Genomic DNA, 23,199 nt, shown 5'->3' on the forward strand with positions numbered 1-23,199 from the left:
GCCAACATGGACAGTGCAAACAATATTTTGATTATGATCTGAGAGCCAGAAGTATTTTGTCTTGTTTTTACAGATTTAGGAAGTGGTGTGCAAGAAGGCCAAGAAAGACAAGAAAATAATTCAAACGCAAGTAACTTAAGGAGCTTATTCGTATACCATATACCTGACTACATTCAAGAGTAATAGAGAAATCTATAGCAAATAAAGAAGAACAAAGGTAATAGAGAAATAGCAAGAAGAGTACAGTTCTAGTACAATTCAACTTTTGGTGAAATACTAATAGTTAATGGGCAGATCATTACTTAATAACAGGATAATTCTACATGTATAGTTAATAACACTAAGCACACAAAAGATTAAAGATAATATACGAATGAATCATCAGTTTAACATTTCATGGCTATTTTCAAGTTTCAGAGTACAACTCTCTGTTAGAGTTTTCTGTATTTGCAGGATGTTTTTCTTGCTTCATGGATGATGTTAACCTGATCAATAAGCTACTTGATTTTGTTTCTGATTTATCTGGGATTTGCCACCCCTACAATGTTTCTCACATTACAGTTTCTGCGTATAGTATTAAAATCTATGCATTGTTACATAACATTAAAATAAACATGCACCACAAATCTTACTGAGCATACAAAACCGATATGCCTCTGGTCCACTGTTGGATGGAAATGTATAAGTGGACAAACTGCCTCACTTCACTGCTATGGGTCCACTAATAAAGGTCATATTGCTCTGGAAGTGTCAGGTCAGCTTTGTATCTCCAAGTGCCTCTTGGTACATGGCTAATCTTGAACTTCTATTTAAATACACAAAATGGAAGATGTGGGTCACAGTACTCGAGTGCAGTTGTGCAGATAGCTACACTGAGTTGTGGGCCTACCGTGAAAGTATAGACCATCTGCGTCTCCCGGTCCACAGGTTTGAGGAGCCTCAGGTAGCGGATTATCCCAGTTGGGGTCAGGCTGAAGATCATGGTGTAGTCATCCAGGGTAATCGTCACCATGGGGTCTTTTGTCTTCCGAAAGAAAGATATACAAAAAAAGAAACATGTTGCCATGGTGACATGACTGTTTCATAATTTATTTTTCGAAGGCCGCAGCTGTGGAGCTGAGAAACCTATCAAATGGTACATTTTGATCTGCCAAAGAGTTGGAAAAAGTAATCTGTTGGCAGGTCACCCATCTTTCTAGAGAAAATAGAGAAGAAGGCAATGAGCCCTAAACCAATGTCTTTTTAACATTAATGAAACACTCAAAGAACCCCACATCTTTATGAATGTGACTGTATCATGAAAGCAATAGAAAGGCGTCTTTACTAATTACTACACCTGTTCCTTTAGGGGGAAAAATTAAGCAGGCAGGATATGGGGTTTTCAGCTTTTGGTTTAAGGTTTCCAGATGAAAACAAAAAGCTTGAGAAACATTTTGAAAAAGAGTCATTTTGATAACGATCACTGCTGTGTTAATACAACTGTGGTCCACTGCTGCAAGTCGGCTTCGATTCACATCCATCAATGAGTCCTCTTAAGAGAGTTTGGTAAACATCGGGACTGGGTGGCTTATTGATTTTGTTATCTCTGTTTCCACTTTGATGTGTTAATCTTCTGCAAAGACTTGCTATGTATTGAAAGATGAACTAAAGGTAGTAATCATTTGTTTTAGCTGCGTGTCACTGTGCGAGTCTAACAGTGCAGTGAGTGAGTTAGAGTTCTCCACTGAGGTGGATGCACACATGCACGCACACTTTGTAAGCTGTCAAAGAAATGGTTAACACCCCACACGGAAGAATCAATTTGTAAAGTTTTGATTTTAGAAATGCAGAAACAGCAATCTGCACATTACAAAAGACACTCCAATCAAAGCAAAACACTCCAAACACACACTCCAATTCCAGTACAAAAGTCAGTACACAGCTTGATTGATGTACAACACACCAATCATTACAGGAGACCCGATTACCATTTAATTGATCATTTGTGCAATTCTGCAGTAAAAAGAGGAGGAGTTCTGCAGGAAATAGAGTTTTTTTTTTTCCAAATACAAAGCAGGATTATGAAGTTGGTAATTAGACGCTGAGAATGTCTCCAGCAGTGATCAGTGCTCTGAATGTATTCTTACTTTTCACACCATGATGCATGCATTAAAAGTAGGTATGTCCCAAATCAGTTTTGGTAAAAGGGAAACAGCAGTACTGATCTGTATCGGCTACATGAAGTGAAGTTTAAATGAATGAGATTCGCATTGACATTGTGCCAGATCAGGTAAAGCGAGTGGGCAAAATAAATACAACTAAAAGGAATGCATTTAACCTTTTGTTTGAAGTGGAAATCAAGCAAGGAAATGTCTCGTTCCAAAGACTTATACATGTATTTTTAAATCTTTGGCCATCATATCACATTAGAAAGAAACCAGCTGAAGCCATGTTGCAAGTTTAAAGCAAAACTATTAAGCCAAATCTCTGAATTCAATTTCCTTTACTAATAACAGAGGCCCAGCACAGGCCCACTTTAAGTTATTAAGTGTACACACTGCAGCTGCATAATGCAGGAAAACATGAATATTGGATTAAACTCAGCATCAAAAGCTAGTCAATCTTTAAAATGATTTGCATCAAAGATTAGAGCACAAAACTGGATCAGGACATCCCTTTATAACATTGTGTGGGTTTGAGTGCGTGTGTGAGTTTGTGCGTGCCACAGCATTTAAAATCAGCCCTTTTACCTACAGGTGTAACACCGGGAGCCAGCTGTAACAACAAAACAAATATAGCGGGACAATGACTCATGCACATGTTATTTTCTGTGAGTACGCGATACAAGCACATGAATAAATGTGGCTCTGTCCTCAATATTTAATCAATGCACTACAAGTACTTTGTGTTTGTATGCAACCATGCATGGATGGGCATCTTTAAAGAGTAAGCAACAGCGAGCTTAGGCTGATAAAGCCTCTCTTTCTCTCTGTACCTCCTCAATGTCATTATCCAAAGCGACGATTCCCAGGGGGGCGGTAAGGTTGGCACTGGCTGAGATAGTCGTACCAACTGGGGAGGACTCACTCACATAGCCCTGATAGGTAGCAAACTGGAAATACGGTGCCTGGTTGTTCTGATCCAAGATTTCAACGATGACTTTAGCATATGCTGGGAGGGGATGACCATTATCCTGTTCAGCCTTGGGAGAGGGAAAAGAAAGAACAAGGGTGAAAGTCACTCTGTGGAAAATACCATATCAACAAGACTACTCTGCTGGAAAGTTATGCTGTTCCAACTCTCATGCAGGCACAGAAATAGAAAGGCATAATTTCTCTGAGTGTCATTTCAATTTTAAAAAAGCTATATTGACTAAATTTAATCAGGGGTCCATTTAGGATTAGAACTTAGTAATTACCGGGGCATTTAACAGAAATACCATCCTTTGTAGGAGAGGGACTGCAATTAGTGGCACTCCTTTGCTGTCAAATCAGTGACCAGTGATAGAAGGAGGCTCTTGGGAATATTACGAGCTGATTCAATGCCAAAATTAACCACTTCACTATTAAAAAGGCTCACACCAAATCTGTCTGCATTGCTGAAGGTGAAAAATCCCTGTTTTTCTGTAAAGGTTCTCTGCCTTCTGAATCAACCACAGAGCAGTCTGATATAATAAAATCCCCATGTACAGCTCATCTATTCAGCATGTCAATATCCTCAACCAAAAACAGACATGCAGCACTCAGCTATGGAACAGAGCTTAGAGAAATGTTCTGTTACAAGACCACTGAAAGAGTGAAAATTACATTGCTCAATCAGGTATCAGTCCATTTGTGAAAAAAAAACAAGTTTCTTGAAAAATCTAGTTCCCATTACATAAAATCAATATGTCCTCTTAAGCTATTAAAATGTTTACAAACTAAATCTGGAAAGATAAATCCAGAGCTGTAAAATCTCCAAGAAATGCACAAGTGAAACATGAACCTGCATCCAAAATCAGTTTGCATTTGTGCCATGTACAGAGAAACACACAGCAAACTAGAGGAATCCATAACAATCACAACAATGTAAACAATCCTTCCACTTCATTTTGCTGCACGGCTGGTGGGTGACATGGCCACTTTAGTAACATAGTACATTTCCATAAATCAGTATGTTGTCTCAGCCATTCAAACTGCACAAAACCTAATGAAGCTGAACTTACACTAGAGTCGAATCTGACACTGCCATGTCCCAGTAAGAGGAAACTTAATGAATGCGGTCTGGTCAGGCTGTCACTACAATCTTTCGCCTCCTAAGTACATATGTCACTTTTGCCACCCACACTGGGATGCTTCAGAAACATTAAGGCTTTGAAAATACAGAAGGAGTGGGGGACTAAGGGAACATCAGTTCAGGCCATGACCTGGAACTAATTCAGCACATTAGCTCAATTTCACTGGGCTTGTGTTGTAGAGTGCCAATTATAAGAAATGTAAGCGCTTGTACTGCAAAATTGTAAACAGCAGGTTCCCCATGACTTCATGTTTACTGCCTTATGTGTATAGCTTACTATGGGGAAAAGAAAAAAAACCCACTTGTAGCATATTCAGTTGAGCTTCCCTCCAGCTGAGATTCATACCTGTTATTATTTCAATCACAATCTCATGTCAGATTCTCTTCCCCAAACATCTTCTACTTATCCCCTTATCAAAGTGATAATAAGAACACCAGCACTATACTGACCCAGAGATCCAATCTGCTCACACAAACGCCTGAGGGAAAAAACAAAAATGCTGTCATTGACAGCCATAACATACACTTCACATACAGTGTTCCCTCATGATTTAGAGTGCCATTTCTTCATTCTCTTACTTTCACCAAGCCGTCACGTCTGCCTTTGACATTTGGCTTAATCTCACCGCAGTCACCTTAGTAGATGTACCTAAGTCAACATCAGTGATGACTTTTAAAACATAAAGCACATGTTGTCTAAAATAGGCTCCTGATTATTTAACTGTTACCTTACCTAAAGCATTAACTATGCAGAACCTTCAAGGCACAAAAGTCTAATTCTTACTCACCTGCTCCTTTGAATCCTAGAATAATCATTCCTTGCCCTGTACATGAATCAGGTAGATGAGGCTCCATCTACCATCTTCCAGACACGTCTCTCTCTCTCTATCTCTCTTGGTCTTTTCCTCCTTCTCCTCTGAACCGTCTCCTTTCCTCAAGCTATGCACAATCATCCCAAAGACATGCAGAAAGCTTCTCATATGATCAGCCTCCCTTCTTCTTGTGGAAATCTTCCTCTCATCTCTTTGCTCCCCAGCTATCCCAGTAAATAGCACGTTACACACTGCTCAGAGGTGTCTAGAGGTTAGTGATGGGTAGATGGAAAGTTCATCTGCACTGCTGCACCAGCAGCACATAGGCAATTCCTGACTATGCTCTAAATTAAGATTCATGAAGGCACAGCAGCCTGTCCTGCTAAGTCCATAAATCATAACAGATTTTTCACCCCCAGCTCCTAAGGAGCTAAAGATAAGGTTAATGGCCTTCAGGACAGAGGTTATCTGGGTAGAACAGGTAAGGGTGCACGCTAAAGTTTTTAAGAGATGAGTCAAACTTAATCTCGCAAAAGCCCATTAAAAATAGAAGAGAATTGAAATCTTGAATAAAGTAGTGTTGTTTGCCTAATGTGAAGGAAGGAGAGAAATCAATATTTTACCTTTAGCTGATGAAACAGACAATGAGGCTCTATCACGGTAAATGTTTTAACAATCCTTGTAGGACTGCGCATGTCTAATAGTTGACACTAATTTACTGCAAATTTTTGCAAATGCAATTTGTCGTAATTACTAACATTACACTGCACTGTTACATAAATGTAGTGAACAGGCTTTGTATTGAGGTTAAGTTTAATGAGATTTCTCAAGAACTGTGTCTGTGTAGGGCAGATTGAAACAATTCAACTTTCGAGGAATGAATAAGTCAAATATACTTTTATACTTTACCTTGATGACTAATGTGAACTTTTGATACAAGTCCCGGCTGATTGGCTGCAGGACGCGCATTTCTGCAGTGGTTTTGTTCAAAGAGAAATATGCTGCATATGTGTTTGGTTCACCTGCAATATAAAATAAGAACATTTATGGTAGAATCAACCCCAGAAGAAATATTAAAAAGGAAAATCATGGCATCAGCTCAGCCAAAGACATTAAAAGTGTAAAAATCAATGAAAATACGTGATGAACCTACCAACTAGGATGTAGTAGAGAATGTTTGGTCTGGCACTTGGGGGCTGTATATTTCTGTCCATGTCCACAGCACGGATCGGAGGGGTAACATTCAGTGGGTTCAGTTTGCTCTGCAACAAGGGGTGGCTGAGTCAACAATACAGCAACATAATCAAAATGCAAATTGATTAATTTCCTCTAGATCTCACTGTTGCATGGATCACCTAAAATAACTCTGACTGCATTTTTATGCAGAGCAAAAAAAAACCCCGGAAACTGTTCTGCAATAGAAAATTCCTCTTTAAAAAAAAAGATCTGCCCCAGAAAGTTTTCTGTGTGCTCTATATCAATATTTTGGTTGCTGTATAATCTTATGTGATGTTTTGCACAGTCCTCGCAACTCTGCTCTTCCACATAAAAACAGCATTCTCCAGAGAAGCTACTCTACGCTTTCAGCCCAGCCCATTAAAGTGCTTTCTGCCTTAAAGTAGAGCCGCTGTGATTAGACGTCGCCTCAGTTCCACCTGCTTATACACTATAGCACTTATTAATATTAACTGATAGGAGAACTGCTGTTATTGTGCAGTGCTGTGCCTTGCTGGCTTTTCTTTTGCGCCTCTAGTGAATAACACTAGAAATGTAGAAAGCTACAGCCATGTGTTCCTTCCCCACATTTTGATAGTATCAACTCTTCTTCTCACCTTTAGAAAAAAATATATAACCTGCTGGCTATATACTTCAGTAAGCTTGTTGGTAAGCACCATAACATAATGATAAGAATAAGGAAAACAATGAACCGAAGCTTATAGATTTCTTATTTCCATGCATGTAAATGTACCTGATAGTGTTGGACATAAAAGATAATCTGCTAGTGGTGCTTTAGGATAATTTCCCCCGCTTATGCACACTCATACATCATCAGCACTAACTACCTTGGCTTTACCTTTATGCATTTGCATCAACATATGGTTAAGTGGGAATATGTTTAGCACATCACATTTAAGAATACCTTTCCTCATGCAAAACGCCTCCATATGGCTGACACAGTATGTGCGTGTATGCTAAGGGGCCACTGCTAAACTTCCTTAGTGTAGATAGGCACATGGCTAACAGCTCATTGGAAGAAGAATCCCTCCCTGAGGGGGTATATTTATATCCATCAGCTCTGGAGTAATCCTTACACCCCTCCCCAACCAACCCTCTCGCTTTTACAATGTCTGGAGGTGCGCTAAATCAAATCCCCCTAGCTCTGCACAATGATGATTAGCTATAATACCCTCCCTCAGCAGTCATTATCCAGGGGACTCCAGAGCCCACATTATATCCCCCCAGGGCAGAAAATAAATACAAATCAACTTAATAATGTCTGTCTAGCTATTGTGATTAATTACAATACACTCATCAATTATGAGAAGACAATTCTCCCAGTGGACAGACATGTTAGTGTTACACTGCAAAATTCCCCCCAAAAAATAAAAAAAAGAAAGAGAAAAAAAACCCCAAACAATCAGAGACCAAATCAGAAGTCGTATAAGCATGTATATCGACAGTAAAGGGTAAGGAGGTATGGTGAACCCATGCTGTGTTCACAGGAGGAAAAACAAACAAACTGCTAAACAGATGATGAAAAGCTTTGGTTTGTGTAGCTGGTGCTGCCGTGTCTTGCATAACAGTCTGAAAACCTTTTATCATAAATAATAAATTACAAACTATCAATGGAAGGTCTGGACAAACAACTGTGACTCACTATGCCACCCTAAATAAAAACCGCAACTTTAGGGTTTTGTTTTTTTTAAATACCCATCTATATATATCCCACTGTGTCTTTATTGCAGGATTTTGTGTTATTTAGTGTCACACTCTGGCTCCATTCAATATAATTTGATTCCATTTATCTCTCATGTTCGGAACATGTCACCACAGTACACTTAAGCCATACTTGATGAAACCGTTTCCTCACAACTGCCTGAGCTGAGCTAAATGAATCCGATAATTCCTCACAATGCAGCTGGTCCAACTATAAGTGTGTTGGTTAGGAAAATTATACTTAAAATAACAAGAAAAACATTAACCATATACAGGAATAAGAGTAGGCTACTGGAAAGCAGATTCACATTCATGGCCATATAAATGGGGGGATATTTAAGCTAACCACAACACAAAAAGGTCCAAAATAAAAGGAGCGCTTCTACCTTCCTCTGAGGAAACCGCAGCTTGATTCACTTTTGTTCATTCTAATGACTATTACATGCATGGAGATACACAGCAAATATAAAATATGTTTTATAAATAAACAACTAATCGTGTATAGACTAACATAAATTCTGTTGGTGCACTAGTTGCTCTCGCCACCTCGGGTCTATATGAATTTCCCTCTCTTTTTCCCCTCAATGGTTTTTAGATGTGATCCCAAGTCATCTCATGCTTCAGTTTAATTTGTGAGTACAATGGAAAACAAAATGCAGTAATAAACTGCAAATTGTAGTCTGTCTTCAGGTGAGGAGGCAAAGACAAGGTATAATGAGGCAATTAGGGTATTTAAAAGGCGTGACATAGATTAACATATAACAAGAATGTGAACATATGGCACAAATGTCTCACAAATCTGAATAGCATGTATACTGTGCATATGCACACATACAGAATGACAGGTAAAAATCCAGCCTCCATGCATGAAAACATAAACATGCATATATTAGCAGGAGGAAATCTGTTAAAATGACCTTGTGGAATAGCAGTGTGTTCACACTTGCCTGTCTGCCTGGCTCTTACCGGTTCAGTGAATTCAGGGATAGCAGCATGGTAGGTGAGGGGGTTGCAGTCACGAGTGTTGTTCACTAAAACACAAGGCAGGAACATGGGACCCAGGTCGTCTCCATCCTCGACATCCACAGTCAAAGTTGCGGTAGCTGTTAGTCGGTTAGGGGGGAATGGAGCGCGGTCCTGGAAGACAAGCAAATGGCTACAGATTGAGCAACTTTCTGAAGCAGTCGAAAAATCCAAAACTACTTCATGATTTGGTCTCATGTGTCTATACTGAAATCTCCTGAAATATACCTGAACACCCTGACAAGCTTTAGTCATGCATTTACGCAAATTCTTTAGGACCGAGTCTTTACAACTTGAATCGAGACATACATCATCTTAGAGCTGGGCGATAGAACGATAACGATATGTATCGCGATATAACTTTTACTCATAGAGAAATTAAGCTATCGCGATAGACCTCGCCGCTCTTGTCCTCTTAAAAAAAAAAAAAAAAAAAAAAAAAAGGTCAGCCGATCCAAATTCAGTAGCGCAGAGCCGAACCAATCACAGCCGCAGCGTCACGTCGCGTGACTTGTTACGTACAGCACAAGTGCCAAGCCGCACGTGTGTTTGTTTGGGAAGCAGCCAGCGGGTAATGGAGCCAGCGCATAATGGAGGAAATGAGTGTGCCGACTAGAAAAATCAACCGAGCGTGACCGAAGAGAAAACAGATGATGGTTCCAATGCCAGAGAGATTGTCGAACGGAAGAGCCATAGAAGTTCCGTAGTGTGAAGGTATTTCGGCTATTTCAAGTCTGACAAAAAACAGAGTAGCGTGCACTGTAAATTGTGCCGAAAGCAAGTCTGGAAATACAATAAACTGGTGCATGCGTCACACTGTGCGCCACGTTATTGTTTCGGTGAAATGAATTTCTACAATACTGTTAATTCTACTCTCTGCAGTGTTTAAATGCTTACATATACACACAGTTACTGTCCCTCCACACATACGACTCGGTTCTGCTTCTATGCCCCAGCTTTGTTTACTTTTTCCCATCGAGGCTTCTAGACTTCTGATTGGCCAACATTTCTGCACGGTTAGGAATCTAGCGCCACCTGCTGCTTTGGCATGTTCATAGCAGCGTTTTCTTTCATTTCTCCCTTTATGTGTGGACGGGATTGTTTTTTAAAACGAAAACGGAAAATCTCCGTTTTCAAAAATACCCGTGTACGTGTGGACGTAGCCTCAGTCTCTGACTGGAAGCGCTAATTCGTCATTCGGCTTTTGTCAGACTAAAGTAACTGTTAAAACTGTTTGAAAAGCTAAGCTATACAACAAGGAGAGATTGAGAATTTCCTTTTAGTTCTCAGTTTATTTGATATTGACAAAAGTTAGTCAGTTTTGTCTGTTCTTCTGTAAAACAAACTAAGATTTATTTTTAGAATTAATACTTTATTTCTAAGTGGAATTGACAATTTAGTCTGTTTCGTTTGTTCTATTTTGAAACTTAAACGCTTTAGCGGCTGCCTTTTGTGTAGTTTGCAATATTTGCCTTTATTTATCTGAAAAAGTCTCATGTTCCTTAAGTACATCTACCCCGTTGAACTTATTATGGGAAATAAATATTTAAAAACAAGCTGCTGATTATTTCACATTTTACTTGTGAGCAACGGCACATTTAAATCTTACAAATATAGTTATTTGGCTTATATCGTGATAGATATCGTTATCGCCTGAAATGAAAAAAACATATCGTGATATGAAAAAATCTCATATCGCCCAGCTCTACATCATCTCCAGCTATGTTTTAAAATGATAGCCTCACTGCTGTTTGGCAACGGCAGAAAGCATTTCAGCTTCCACCTTCATATTTCTTCCACTTTCTACAACTGTGGCAATTTTTAAAGGGCTGATATCTCACTGTACAAGAAAAAGCTTCATCACTTCGGGGTGTCTCATGAGTATCCAACCATATACTAAAGGTGGTGTGTGTCATTTTTTTTCTCCAAACATCTGCACAACTTTAAATAACCATCTTTAAATCACTCAGGGAACACTGGCAGGATGAATTGGGCACTGAAATTACAGAAAGTATGGAAGACTGTCATACTTCTTCTATAAATGCTTTGCATATTTCAATACAACTCAACTCACAAGTTTCATAGATGGCTTTTCTCATACCTAAACCCTCTGAGTGAAATATCAATTAACACTATCTCGCCGTTTATAAAGTTAGATGCCTGACCTGCTTAATGTTTTGTTTCATAGCAACTTTACAGACTTTAAATGAGACTGAAGAGCACTTATCAACATTCATTAAGAATCTTTTCTTACACAAAAATACAGCTCTGTACAATAAAACACCGACAGCGGCGCAGCTACTCTTAAAGATTCCCCCGTAGTATTGTTGCTTCCTTGAGTGGTATCCAGAGAAGTGAGCAGCACAGCACTTCAAAGATTTACGTTCTCAGTATAATTGAACTCTTGACACAAGCAGTGCAGAGTTCTAGTAAATACCATGTCTTCTTCCTTTTCTTTACCCTGACATCCTTTTGCAAGAGAAAATGAAATCCCCCTGGAGGACCTCTCGCCAGTTCAAAGAGTTGAGTCTTTTGCTCTTTCATGCAGGAAATGTAGAGAATAGAGGACGAGTTGAGTGTTAAATGATTATCTGTCCTGCAACACTTCACCTCACAGTATAGGGTGTTATATTTGACCGCTGCTTGTTAGGGAAAGCGGCTCTGTAATGGGTAATTAGGAAAAGATACTATGATATGAATCATGGTACATGTTGCCAGGGGAGAGGTTCGATATTTTAAGATCTGGATGTTGGCCGAGAAGGCTTTGAATCATTCAGCTTGGGTGTTTCTTTGATTGATGTGATTGGCTACCACCTGTGCTGGAACACTTGAATCAACACAAATCAGCTCGTGCCTACGCTGCCACCTGAAAAGTTAAACTTTTCATAACACTTCACCAGTAACTAGTAAGTAACTCAACTAAATCAAAGCAACAGCCCATCATTATGAGACTAGCAACACACAGCATCAAACATTCAGAGTGAATGGCGAGGAAGCTTCAGTGCAAGTCATACTGAATTAAGAATTATCCCCCCCCCCCTTCACTTGTCCAAAAATCCATAATTAAATAAATTATAAATCAAACCTGTTCTGGTATACCAACTATGTCGAAGGCAGCTTAAAGCAAAACAAAATAAAACAAAAAAAAGCTGCAATGAAACCCTGGAGGGTTCATTTTTCTCAACACTGCATCACAATCAACCTGAATATACTCTATTAAATACAAAATGTGCGTACACTGACTTCATCAAAGCAGCAAGCTACTGGCTTCATATTTAGTTTGATCTAATTCAAATAAAATATCACAACATTTAGAGAAATGGTTTTAGTGACAACAATAGTTCTTTAACCTCAAGTGCACTGTGGAGGCAGACACACTCAAAAGCATCTATAAATCATGGCCTATTTATACGTGATGACCCCATTCGTCAATCTGAACTCATGCAACTCAACTCAGTATTGGCTGTTTGTGTATGCAGATGCATTTGCTTACATTGGCTTGGACCAAAACCAGGTACCGTGTTCTGTCCTCGTAGTTTAGTCTCTCTGCCAAAATAATGTTTCCTGAAAGGCTGTTGCTGACTGCTACTGTTCTGTTAGATGCCTGAAAGAGAAAGCCATGGACTGTGATTAATAAAGAAATCTGCATTTGTGTAGAAGATGCTTATTATGATGTGCGATCTGTCCATATACCGGGTCTCCGGGGTTGTAAATGATGCTGTATTCTATATGTCCATTAGGTCCATCATCAATGTCTATAGCACCATTATTTCCCGAGAAGCCAGTGAAAATTGTTGTTCCAGGTGGTGTGAGCTAGACAAAAATATGCAAGGGAAAAAGAAAAGTCAACAGCTCTAACAGCCCCCTGTGAGTACAACGTCAACTTACAGCAGAAAGAACATTCATATGGCTATTACTGCTGCCGCTCCATCCCATTAATATCCCCAAAAAATGGGGAAAAAAGGGAAAATGTTGGAGTCAGCAGCAGTCTGAAAGCTTACGTGCACTGCTGACAGAATAACAAAAAGTAAGTATGAGAACCACTGCTGTTCCCAAGAGCCCTTAGCAAAGTCCACAGAACCAGGCAGTGGGCAGGAGATCTTGTTCAGGGAAGTTGACAGCAATGTAGACTGACTCACTGTACTGTTAGGGCAGTTGCACGTGGCTATGATAACACACTGTGACAGGAATTTTGAACATGCAGAGCACACAAAGGGTGAACAGCAAAGAACAGAAGTTGTGGTTGCTTAGAACTCAGCGGGGAGCTCTCATTTAATCTCAAAAACATATGACTAGAAAGTCTGAAGATTTGATGCATTATCTTGAATCACTGCAGGTGTTGCAGGTGTATTTGAATTTAAAAAAAAAAAAAGGTTATCATTTCTAGTGCTCACTAGATGTATGCGAGTTGCAGATGGTGTAAATATCAAAGCCTAAACATAAATACTAAATATAGGCAATGAATAATACGCTGTTAACAACAAACAATTAACTAACAGCCATTTGAGTCGTACCATTATTTTAAATGTCTGACAAATTGTCTCAGATGTAAAGGAAAGAGGCATTAGATTAAAAATCTGCCCCACTCTGCCTCACAGTTATCAAACATTTCTGACAAACAGCAACGCATGACAATACACTGTGTTTAAGATTTGTGCATAGGGGCAAGGAATTGCTCCCTTACCTCGTTTACTGCGACATAGTAGCGTGGCTGCTGAAAGCGAGGGGCGTTGTCATTCCTGTCCCTCACAACAATCCGTACCTCATGCAAGATGATAGTACCAACCAGCTGATTTGTGCACTGCACCTGAACCACGATGGTGCTGATGGAGTTGGGGGGCTAAAAACAAATAACAAGAAAGAAAAAAAAATGCTATATAACACTGTGGAAATTGTAGAGTTCTAATTCCCATGTTTCTTATATAATGGAGTCATAATAACCTACAGCGTATTGTATCTGACAGTTTGTAAAGAGCAATAGGCCTACTTAATAACAACAGTGGAAAGCGACACAGTTCCAGTATGAAATCTGCTTGTTAGCTATCATGCTTGCATAGCATTGGTAAACCCTAATGAGGGCGATTGTTTGTTAGGCTACCAGGGGCAGCCCAATATTTATTTGTGAATATGCAGTGTAAGAAAACTATTATAAAGGATGAAAGTGCAAATACACTATACTGAAAGGCAGCATCTCATCATACTGCCATTACTACACTCATCTCAGTTTAGCAGCAAGGGTCAACTTTCCACATAGTGTAATTTGGCTAACTAGCTCCCTCCATCACTTCTCTTCTTTTCAGCTGCAGAGCTTTGTCCCACACATGTACTTCCATTATTATTTATTCTATATGCATTCATGGCATATTCCTGTTAATAGCTCCACATTCACCTCCTCCTCTTTAGTCCGTATGATCTAAACACATGCTTTAAAACACCTTTTCACTATGACAGCAATACTATGCACCCTGCATCATGGATCCTTTACTGCACCATTTACACAGGTGTGTATGTACTTAGGACCTGTAATGTGTTGCACAGACACATGGACATTTTTGTTTTTTTTTTGTCATTGAATCACTTTAAGGCTAAGAGTGAATTACCACGGCCTAGTGACACAAATTACAAGCAACTCTGTTGCTACACCATATCTTGTGTTATTCTAAATCCATCTATCCATACATCTGTTTCCCAGCTGCATATTTGTTGGAATGGCTAAGGGTTTATTTTCTTACTGTATTAATGATTTGGCATAACTAAGGCAAGAGGAAGCTGAGAAATAAACCCTCAGTACTGTACTCACATCTCTGTCCAGAAAACGCCCAGTGCTGTTGAGGTAGAGTCTCTGCCGTGCTGGTTCCAATATCACCCAGTAGTCAAAATTATCCAACAACGTCAGTGAGATGGTTCTGCCTGGGTCTTGGGCACGGCCATTTATCTGCATGTTTTCCACCAAAACTGTACCTATAAATGAAGAGCAGTCATAAATAAATCAATGACTAAGACGTAAAAGGATTTTAATAATATTTTATTATACTATGCGGTAAACTGGTTTGTCAAAAAAATGCAATTAAATTGCTTTTTAAAGGACTCATTCTACATACTGGTCAAATATTTTGCTTTAAAAATATTTAAAAGCAAATAGGCTGGAACGTGAAGTCATAAAACTTTAAATGGCCATCATTAGGCAACCAGCAACCAACATTAACAGCAGCAGTCTGTACAAATTTTGTTTTTATTATGGGTGATGTGCTTAATATTGGGTATCCTTTCTCAAATAACTTTGCAAAGAAAAACATAAAATGACTTTTAAGTTTCACTCTTATATGAACATTCAAAGTCTGCCTTAGATAACTGAAAATACTGCCTCAGATCTCTGTGGACTATTCCACATATTATGTAGGCAAATCTCTAAAATTGATAATTATCATCCCTGGGAGCACAGTCACCTTCTGGTTTATATTTTACGGCTTTTAATCAGCAAGTAATTAAACTTTGCTACAGCCTCTGGGACAAATCCTGTAAAGCCAGTTAAATCTGAGGATTGGTTGACTCCTAAGTGGCCAAATTAGATTTTTGAAAAAAAAAAAATACTGGAAGCTTAATAATGCAGGAACTAGCAGCCAACCCTACGTCCTACTGCCCCAGCACCTCCTAGATGCTCAAGCCCTGAGCAGTTTTATTTAGAGCAACATGTACACAACACAGCTTTATTGAAAACACCAAATATGGAAAAATGGCACTTTACTGACGGAAATTGGGTAAACTTTTTTTTTTTTTTTTAAGAAAATGTCATTGCACTGGCCATGACAGTTACACCGGTTATGTTCATTTCTTTTTGGGTTCTTGAGAGATACACACATATTGTGACATAGTGAGAGTATTCTTTGTGGCAGCCATCACAAACAACCAGAACCAAACACGAGTCACTGCTTTACCTGAAAAAGCTTTGAAATGAGATCCTGCTACGACTTTTACTAGTTTTAGCCACAAAAATATTAACACCCAGAAGATCTGTCCATGTTGTAACAACATTTGGGATTCAAAAAAGTCGATTTTTTTTTTATTTACTTTTCTAAACCAACACATTTGATGTATCATATCTTTAAAACATTACAACAATAGGCACTCAGTGGCACTCTCCTTGTTATGGCTAGCTGTCTAAACTAAACCTGCCATTGCCTTTATCTGCTTTATGGCTGCTATTGTGACATAATTTTGGAGAAATTTATTTTTTACGCATTGTGATTAAAAATATTAAATGACTGACATGAATTGTATTTAAGACAATCAGTTTGTCTTTATACATATACAATACAAGATTAATTGTTTATAAGTAGAGTACTGTGCAAACGTTTGTTTTTTCCTTATGTTTGCACATTTCAATAAATCCCTGCACCTATTTCACATGTTGTATTGTCCCTAGCAAAACACAAAGAAATGAGTTGTTGGCTCAAGATTTTAGCACAGTACCGCAGCTCAGCTAATGACCAAACATACCTTACATCTGACAGTGTGTTCATGCATTATCATTTACTGACATTTCAACCACTACCTTAATTCCAACCCTTTTCCATTCAGTACATTTTACATGTACCTAACATCATGGATCACGTAATCCAGTGATTTTCAAATGTGACAAAGTGTGAAAAAGTGACTAAAGTTTAGAGCTAACAAACTTACAAGTATACATAGAAATTCTGCAGAGACTAAAAGCCCTTGACATGCCTTGCTAATCTACCAGCTGTAAAACGTAAGAGGGTGGTGGTATTTTAATGGGCTTTTTAATTGGTGCCCCCAACATCTTGTACTTTATCATTTCATAAAACCGGTTTAGTCATTTAGTCATTAGTCACTCAGACTCGAAGATCCTCAAGAAGGAGCACAGATGGAGTTACGATGGAAGCTTTTGCATTATAATTACAATACCCGCTGCTGCATTTTCATGCTCATATTAATGACTGCGATCCTCGTCTGTAGTAGTCAAGGTTTGATGCATCCGTGTGTTGTGATCACAAGGACCAAAAATTATGTGTCTCCGTTAGGCCAAACTCAGCCTGAAAAATGGTTCTTCTAAGAATTTAATTTAAAAGTCAAAAGAGCCCCCTGTTGCTGGTTCATTAATCTAAAACACAGCTTTTCATAATATCTGCCTCAGTAACTTGAGTGGTGAGCAACATTTTTTTTTTAAACTCTCAGGTTGTAAATTACGCAGCTGATAATATTACAAAGGAGGCCACAGAGAGTCTTCTTTCTTTCTCAAGTTAATTGAACTTCAGTTTTTCTGCTGTGACAGCCAAAACTCCTAGTTTTTTGAGCACACCCTCCCTCAATCTCTGTCACGCAGCAAAAAGTTGTCCTCCTCATCAATCGAGAAGATGCCAGAGTCTGTCAGACCTGTGCAGACCTAGCCATGTGTTATATACGGTATGTACTAAATAAATAAAACAAGTCTCTTTAGTAGCCTGTGACTCAGTCAGTGTCATCTCTGGGCAGAAGCGCCTCTGATCTGGGCTTCACAGCAGACCAACTCCACAGAGACAACACAGAGAGCTCACTTTTATCCCAAATATCAATAATGCTGGCATCCATAGATGATGGCAGCAGATAAGTGTGGAGGCCCATTTCTGATAGGTTTCCAAGCTTGGTATGAAAAAAAAGTCAGTTTCATTGGTAGTTTCACTCATTGGTATTAGCATGGAGTCCAGTCCTTTGAGTTGAGGCCACAATTTTCATTTTTAAAATGAGTTCATGGTGCCACAAGAAACCACATAAAAATATTAACAAGTTGCTAAACAGGAAGTTAGCTCACTGCAAATGTTGCCAGAGACTAGAACTTGCCAAGTACTTTTTTTATTTAAAAAAAAAACGTGGTTAGCACAAAGACCTCCAGTAAGAAAAGATTTTTTTCCCCATTTTAATAGGAGTAGACAGTAAGCACACGCGTAGAAATGGTGGCATACTGTTGAAGAAAGGAGTTTGAGTGGAAATAGCTGCAGTCATTATGCACAGCTCTCTTCTGAAATTAGCGGGATAAAACACTAACAACAAATTCACATAAAAAGTCAGCTAGTATAAAAGCTAAACCAGATCAGGTGTTTGAAGGTTTGCATTAGAAACTCTGAACAGTCCCAGAAATGTTTTGTGACCAAACATTGCTAAATTGTATGTATGAAAATGCCTATTTATCTATGTAGTTACTGGCTTTTTACAACACTAAAACGCAATACTGCAACATCTCTGGAAAGAAGTACATCCATTTCATTTGCATATATTTTAATATGCAGTTACATGTATTTTCTCCTTTGTGTGGGAGGCAAGGTTTTACTTTCCTCAACCATGACTTTGGTCAGACCTGTCTCCAGGAAATGCATTGCTACTGCAGTTTAAGCCCAAGCAATATCAATACCATCATAATAAACTAAAATAACAAAAAAAAGACAAAAAAAAAAAGACAAAAAAGGAAATTTAAGGGGAAAGAAAATCCCCCCAGTACAAACCTTGGGAGTCTGAATGCATAATTATATCGTTAATCCATCTTTGTTTGCATAATTAACAAATAAAAAAAATACATATGATATTCATTTTAAATTTTTCATTTTTGGGGATTAAAATGAGGTAAGAAATCTATACTGACATAACTTCATCAGTTACTTATTAATTGAATTGATTTTGGTATCTTACTGATTGCTTTTAAAACAAAACACGGCCTTAATATATGCCTGCTTCCTGGGTGAGGTCCAGAGAGGCTCCAATTTTGGATGTTACAGAACAGTCTAAAGACTAAATGAGGCACGTGCCTCCATATTTCACATTCAATTCAATTATTAATATGAGACTTTTGGTGCTCTCTATTCCACAGAGCAATGCAACCTCTGAAACTCCTTAATGTTTATGAACTCCTTTAATTGTGTTGTATGTATGTACGCATGTTTATGTACTAAATATAGTAATAGCTGCAGTATTCTGTTACATTGTTCTCTATCAAATAATCTGTGTACTAAAAATGGTCAAGCACCATTAGGGAAGCATGTCTGACAAGATTTCTTGTTCTGTGCACTTGCCATTGTTTATGAATACATGACAATTTAAAGAAGAAAAAAATAATACAAACTTATATAAACAGACAAAGGTTTCATTTTGTCAAATATATTCACCCTTTTGCAGGATGGTTTACCTGCATGTTAAATGTAAAATAAAAACTAAAAGCTATCTATTTACAGTACATCTATTTACAAAAAGTCTGATTTTACACTTAAAATCTGCTAAGCTTTAAAATAAGGCATTTCTTTTAGAAAACCCACACTGTTTGACTTTCTTTAAAACTTCCTAATCTCTAAAATATCAAGGTAACTTCTCTGCCACGTCTCGCTGTTATGCCCACATACTGACTCCTGATCTCACTCAGGCACAGACTCATTAACACATACAGCACAGACATGATCACCACCTGTCAAGAGACCTACTGTGCAGCATACATTGCCAAAATTAAAACAGTGTATGTGTATTGCAGCCATCACTGATTGAGGAGGGATATAACATCACTACTAACTTACCACTCCACAATTACTCATGATAGACTCTGACATGAAAAACATCTGTCGTTATGCATTTTGGTAGAAAACTGGGGTCAAAGTAGCAGCAGCTGTTTGCTTCAGTAAACAGTGATTCTAAGTGTTCTGTGAAACAATCTCATCCTCTGGGGAAATGTCAAGTGTTTTTTTTCTTTTCTTCCATTTTTTTGTTTTTTTCCCCCTATTGTGTGCAATAGGTCACATGGAGTCCTGGGCATATTTTTTAAAGTTACAAAATTGGTCTTCCTTGCCAATATCACCACTTGTCATCTGTGTGTACAAATGTGAAATACATACACAATATCCCTTTCTGTTACTGAGTTATGATCTTGAATGATGGTCAGAAATATAGTTTTGCATAATATTGCGATTTACATTGTACAACCTCATCCAATTGCAAAATTTGCAATTGTAAAAAGGCTTTCAGTGGACCAACTGGTTAAACTGGTTTGACTGAATTGTGGTTTATGCCCAATAAAATCCTACACTAAATGGACCTTGTACTGGTTTACCACAAGGTTGCTTCAGTTTGAATGCTTACTGACAGTCAATACCAGTGCAAGCTGCTCACTACTGGCTCACAGTGACAGCACTAACATGCTGATGTTAAAATTGCTCTTATCAATCAGTCAATCAATTTATTTATAAGCACATTTAAAAACAACAGGTTGAAAAAAATGCTGTACATAGTAAAAATGCAAAAGGTAAAAAGTAGAACAAATACACACAAAGAACAAAACAAAAACTCGAGTTTTCAGACGGGTTTTAAAGATGTCAAGTGTTGGAGAGATCCTAATTTGAAGAGGCAGACTGTTGCAAAGTTTGGGCACAGCAATCAGAAGCCCTGGGGCCTGTTCTTCGTACCGCGCTAAGTGAGTTAGCTGGATGAGATTGTTGACGATTTCGCGTGATCCTGGATCGTTCGGTTCCCCGAAGCCCATCCGGGACTTGCTGTCATAGCAACAGAGCCGTAAGCGTAAACCTGCTGGGGAGCAGGTTTACTTTATGTAAACAGGATTAGATCGCGGCCACGCAGGTATGTCCGCTTCATTTATACGAAAGCAACAGCGATATTCCACCACTGTTTCACCATAAATAAATAACATCAATGTAACTAAAGATAATGCAGCACCTGATCCTTTTATTGATTTCACACAGATACATACAGGTCATTCCCTAAAAAAGGGAAATGTACTATTAACATTCTATTACATGTATGTGATTATTACAGATGTAATTCATATTTCAGAGTAGTAATTGTAAATTACTTCGTGTAATCAAGATGAGAGACCACGGCTATAAAAGCGAAGGTGGATTTGGGAAGTCTGTCGCAGTCATATCCTGTCCGTTTACGCGAGCAACCCATTGCGGAAGGTGCAAGATTGATAAGGAGAGTCCTCAGAATTCAGCGTATATTGCGGGACAGACAGGATCCTTTAGCTCAGCGCGACAGTGTGCTCATAGAGAGATATCGATTTTCCCGTGAGGGTATTATTCACTTAACCAACTTGTTGACGAGGGGGTGCAGGACCACCACCTGTCTTTTTTTTTGCTCTGCCCTTTTCTTGGTTGCTGTTATGAACAAACAAACAGAGTATTCCAGGGTCTCTTTCCAAGAGACGACAAGCAATATAAGTGATAAATATTACCATTCTGTAGAATATTCTTATATTTCACTTTTACTTGTTCCCATGTTCTAGTGGGTCCTGTTGTGGCTCTAATGTGAAAGGGGATATAATATAACATATTATAATATAATATAATGTAATATAATATTGGATAATATGGTGTGATATGATAAATCTACCCTACCGCCTACTGGTGTTGGCCAGAGGGGCCGATGGCGCAATATGGCAGCCTGGCTTCTGTCAGTCTGCCCCAGGGCAGCTGTGGCTACAACCGTAGCTGCCTCCACCAGTGTGTGAATGTGAGAGTGAATGAATAGTGGCATTGTAAAGCGCTTTGGGTGCCTTGAAAAGCGCTATATAAATCCACTCCATTATTATTGTTATTATTGAATTACTTACGAGTTTGATTTGTCAGCAACTTTCTGCCAGCCCTCTCTCCTTGCTTTTGCAGCCTTTGCAGTGTTCCCTTGCGTTTTAATTAAACTCTGAAACTCCTGAAATCCCTCACTCAAGAGTTCTTGCTCTGCTGCCGAAAAATACCGAGCGCGCTCCTTCGACATTTTCGCCGACCAATCAAAGGGTTGCCGATCAATGTTTCTACTATCGATGCGTAGCCCCTGTTGGGCCACCCAGTGATCTCACATTACTTCATCCAGCTATACTAATCGTCAACAACAGGTGTGTTCGGGGAACCGGAATAGCGAGCTCAAAGTTAGCGCGATGATTTGGTCTTGGATGTTTCATTTGATCTTGGATGTAGTAAGCGACGTACGAAGCACAGGGCCCTGGTCTCCACTGTGTTTTAGCCAGCTTCTAGGGACAATCAGAACAATTTATCAGCTGACCGGAGCAATCTATTTGGAGTATTTTTAGTTAAAAGAGAGGTATGATGGAGCTAATCCATTTAGAGGCTTAAAACAAGCAATAAAATCTTAAAATCAATTCTATAACATACTGGAAGCCAGTGTAAACAAGCGAAGACAGGGGAAATGTGGTCGTGTTTACGTGTGCCTGTCAAGAGTCGGGCTTCAGCATTCTGAAGAAGCTGAAGACGAGAGAACAGAGCCTGGCTGATACCAAAATAAAGACTATTACAGTAGTCAAGCCTGAATGAAATGAATGCATTAATCACTTTGTTGAAGTCAGCAGATGACAAAATGTTCTTAGTTTTTGCAAGGGCCCTAAATTGGAAGAAGCTGGCTTTTACAACAGAATTCATGTGTTTCTCAAAAAAACTGCTATCAAAGAACACTCCCAGATTTTTTGCGACGGGAGTTCTGGAATTTTCCAGAGGGCCAAGGTCACCCTTAAGAGAAAAACAAGGGTCTGAAGGTCCAAATAATACAATCTCAGTTTTTTGATCATTTACATTCAAAGAATTGAATGCAAACCATGATTTAATGTCATCGAGGAAGTCTAGCAAAACTTTTAGAGAGCCTGTAGAATTCGTTTTAAGAGGAAAGTCGATTTGAAAATCATCTGCATAACAGTGAAATGAGATGGGAGCATGTAAAGGAAAAAAGGTACAGGGCCAAGGATAGATCCTTGAGGGACCCCACACGTAAGGGAGTTGGATGTGGATGTGCCACCGACCCTGACAGAAAAGCATCTGTCAGTTAAATAAGATCTAAACTATTCAAGTGCAACCATTCAAGTTCAAGTTCTTATGACATGACAGTTTACTATGTTAACATATTAGTTAGCACTAGATAACTGAGGACCTACAGTACAGGACAATCTCAATTTCTGACATAATAATGGTGACAGACTGGATGAAAAGTCAGGACAGAGACCACAGTACTTTAATATTTCACCATTATAGAGGCACTACACAAAAAGTCAAGGGGCCACTGAATCTGGACGTTATGTGTACAAAACTTCAGGTAATTAATCCAGTGGTTCAGATCAAAGTGGCCAGTCAACCAACTGACAAAGACACATACCTGGACCTTAACAGAGCAACGTCATTAGCAG

The 23,199-nt window shown here is 38.8% G+C and overlaps 1 protein-coding gene across 1 annotated transcript in view; it reads right to left on the bottom strand.

Annotated features, from left to right (window-relative positions):
- Window positions 1-23,199, bottom strand: part of LOC101467287 (protocadherin-15) — a 228,953-nt gene that overhangs the window by 94,588 nt on the left and 111,166 nt on the right. The window contains exons 7-15 of the mRNA XM_076891629.1: window positions 14,827-14,987; window positions 13,711-13,866; window positions 12,720-12,839; window positions 12,520-12,630; window positions 8,970-9,140; window positions 6,220-6,328; window positions 5,976-6,088; window positions 2,975-3,181; window positions 890-1,024 (exon numbers count right to left, since the gene is read on the bottom strand). Of these exons, the coding sequence (XP_076747744.1) occupies window positions 890-1,024; window positions 2,975-3,181; window positions 5,976-6,088; window positions 6,220-6,328; window positions 8,970-9,140; window positions 12,520-12,630; window positions 12,720-12,839; window positions 13,711-13,866; window positions 14,827-14,987 (1,283 nt within the window). The remainder of the gene's footprint in view (window positions 1-889; window positions 1,025-2,974; window positions 3,182-5,975; window positions 6,089-6,219; window positions 6,329-8,969; window positions 9,141-12,519; window positions 12,631-12,719; window positions 12,840-13,710; window positions 13,867-14,826; window positions 14,988-23,199) is intronic.

Source organism: Maylandia zebra, linkage group LG13, assembly GCF_041146795.1.
Source record: "Maylandia zebra isolate NMK-2024a linkage group LG13, Mzebra_GT3a, whole genome shotgun sequence".
NCBI classification, from domain to species: domain Eukaryota; kingdom Metazoa; phylum Chordata; class Actinopteri; order Cichliformes; family Cichlidae; genus Maylandia; species Maylandia zebra.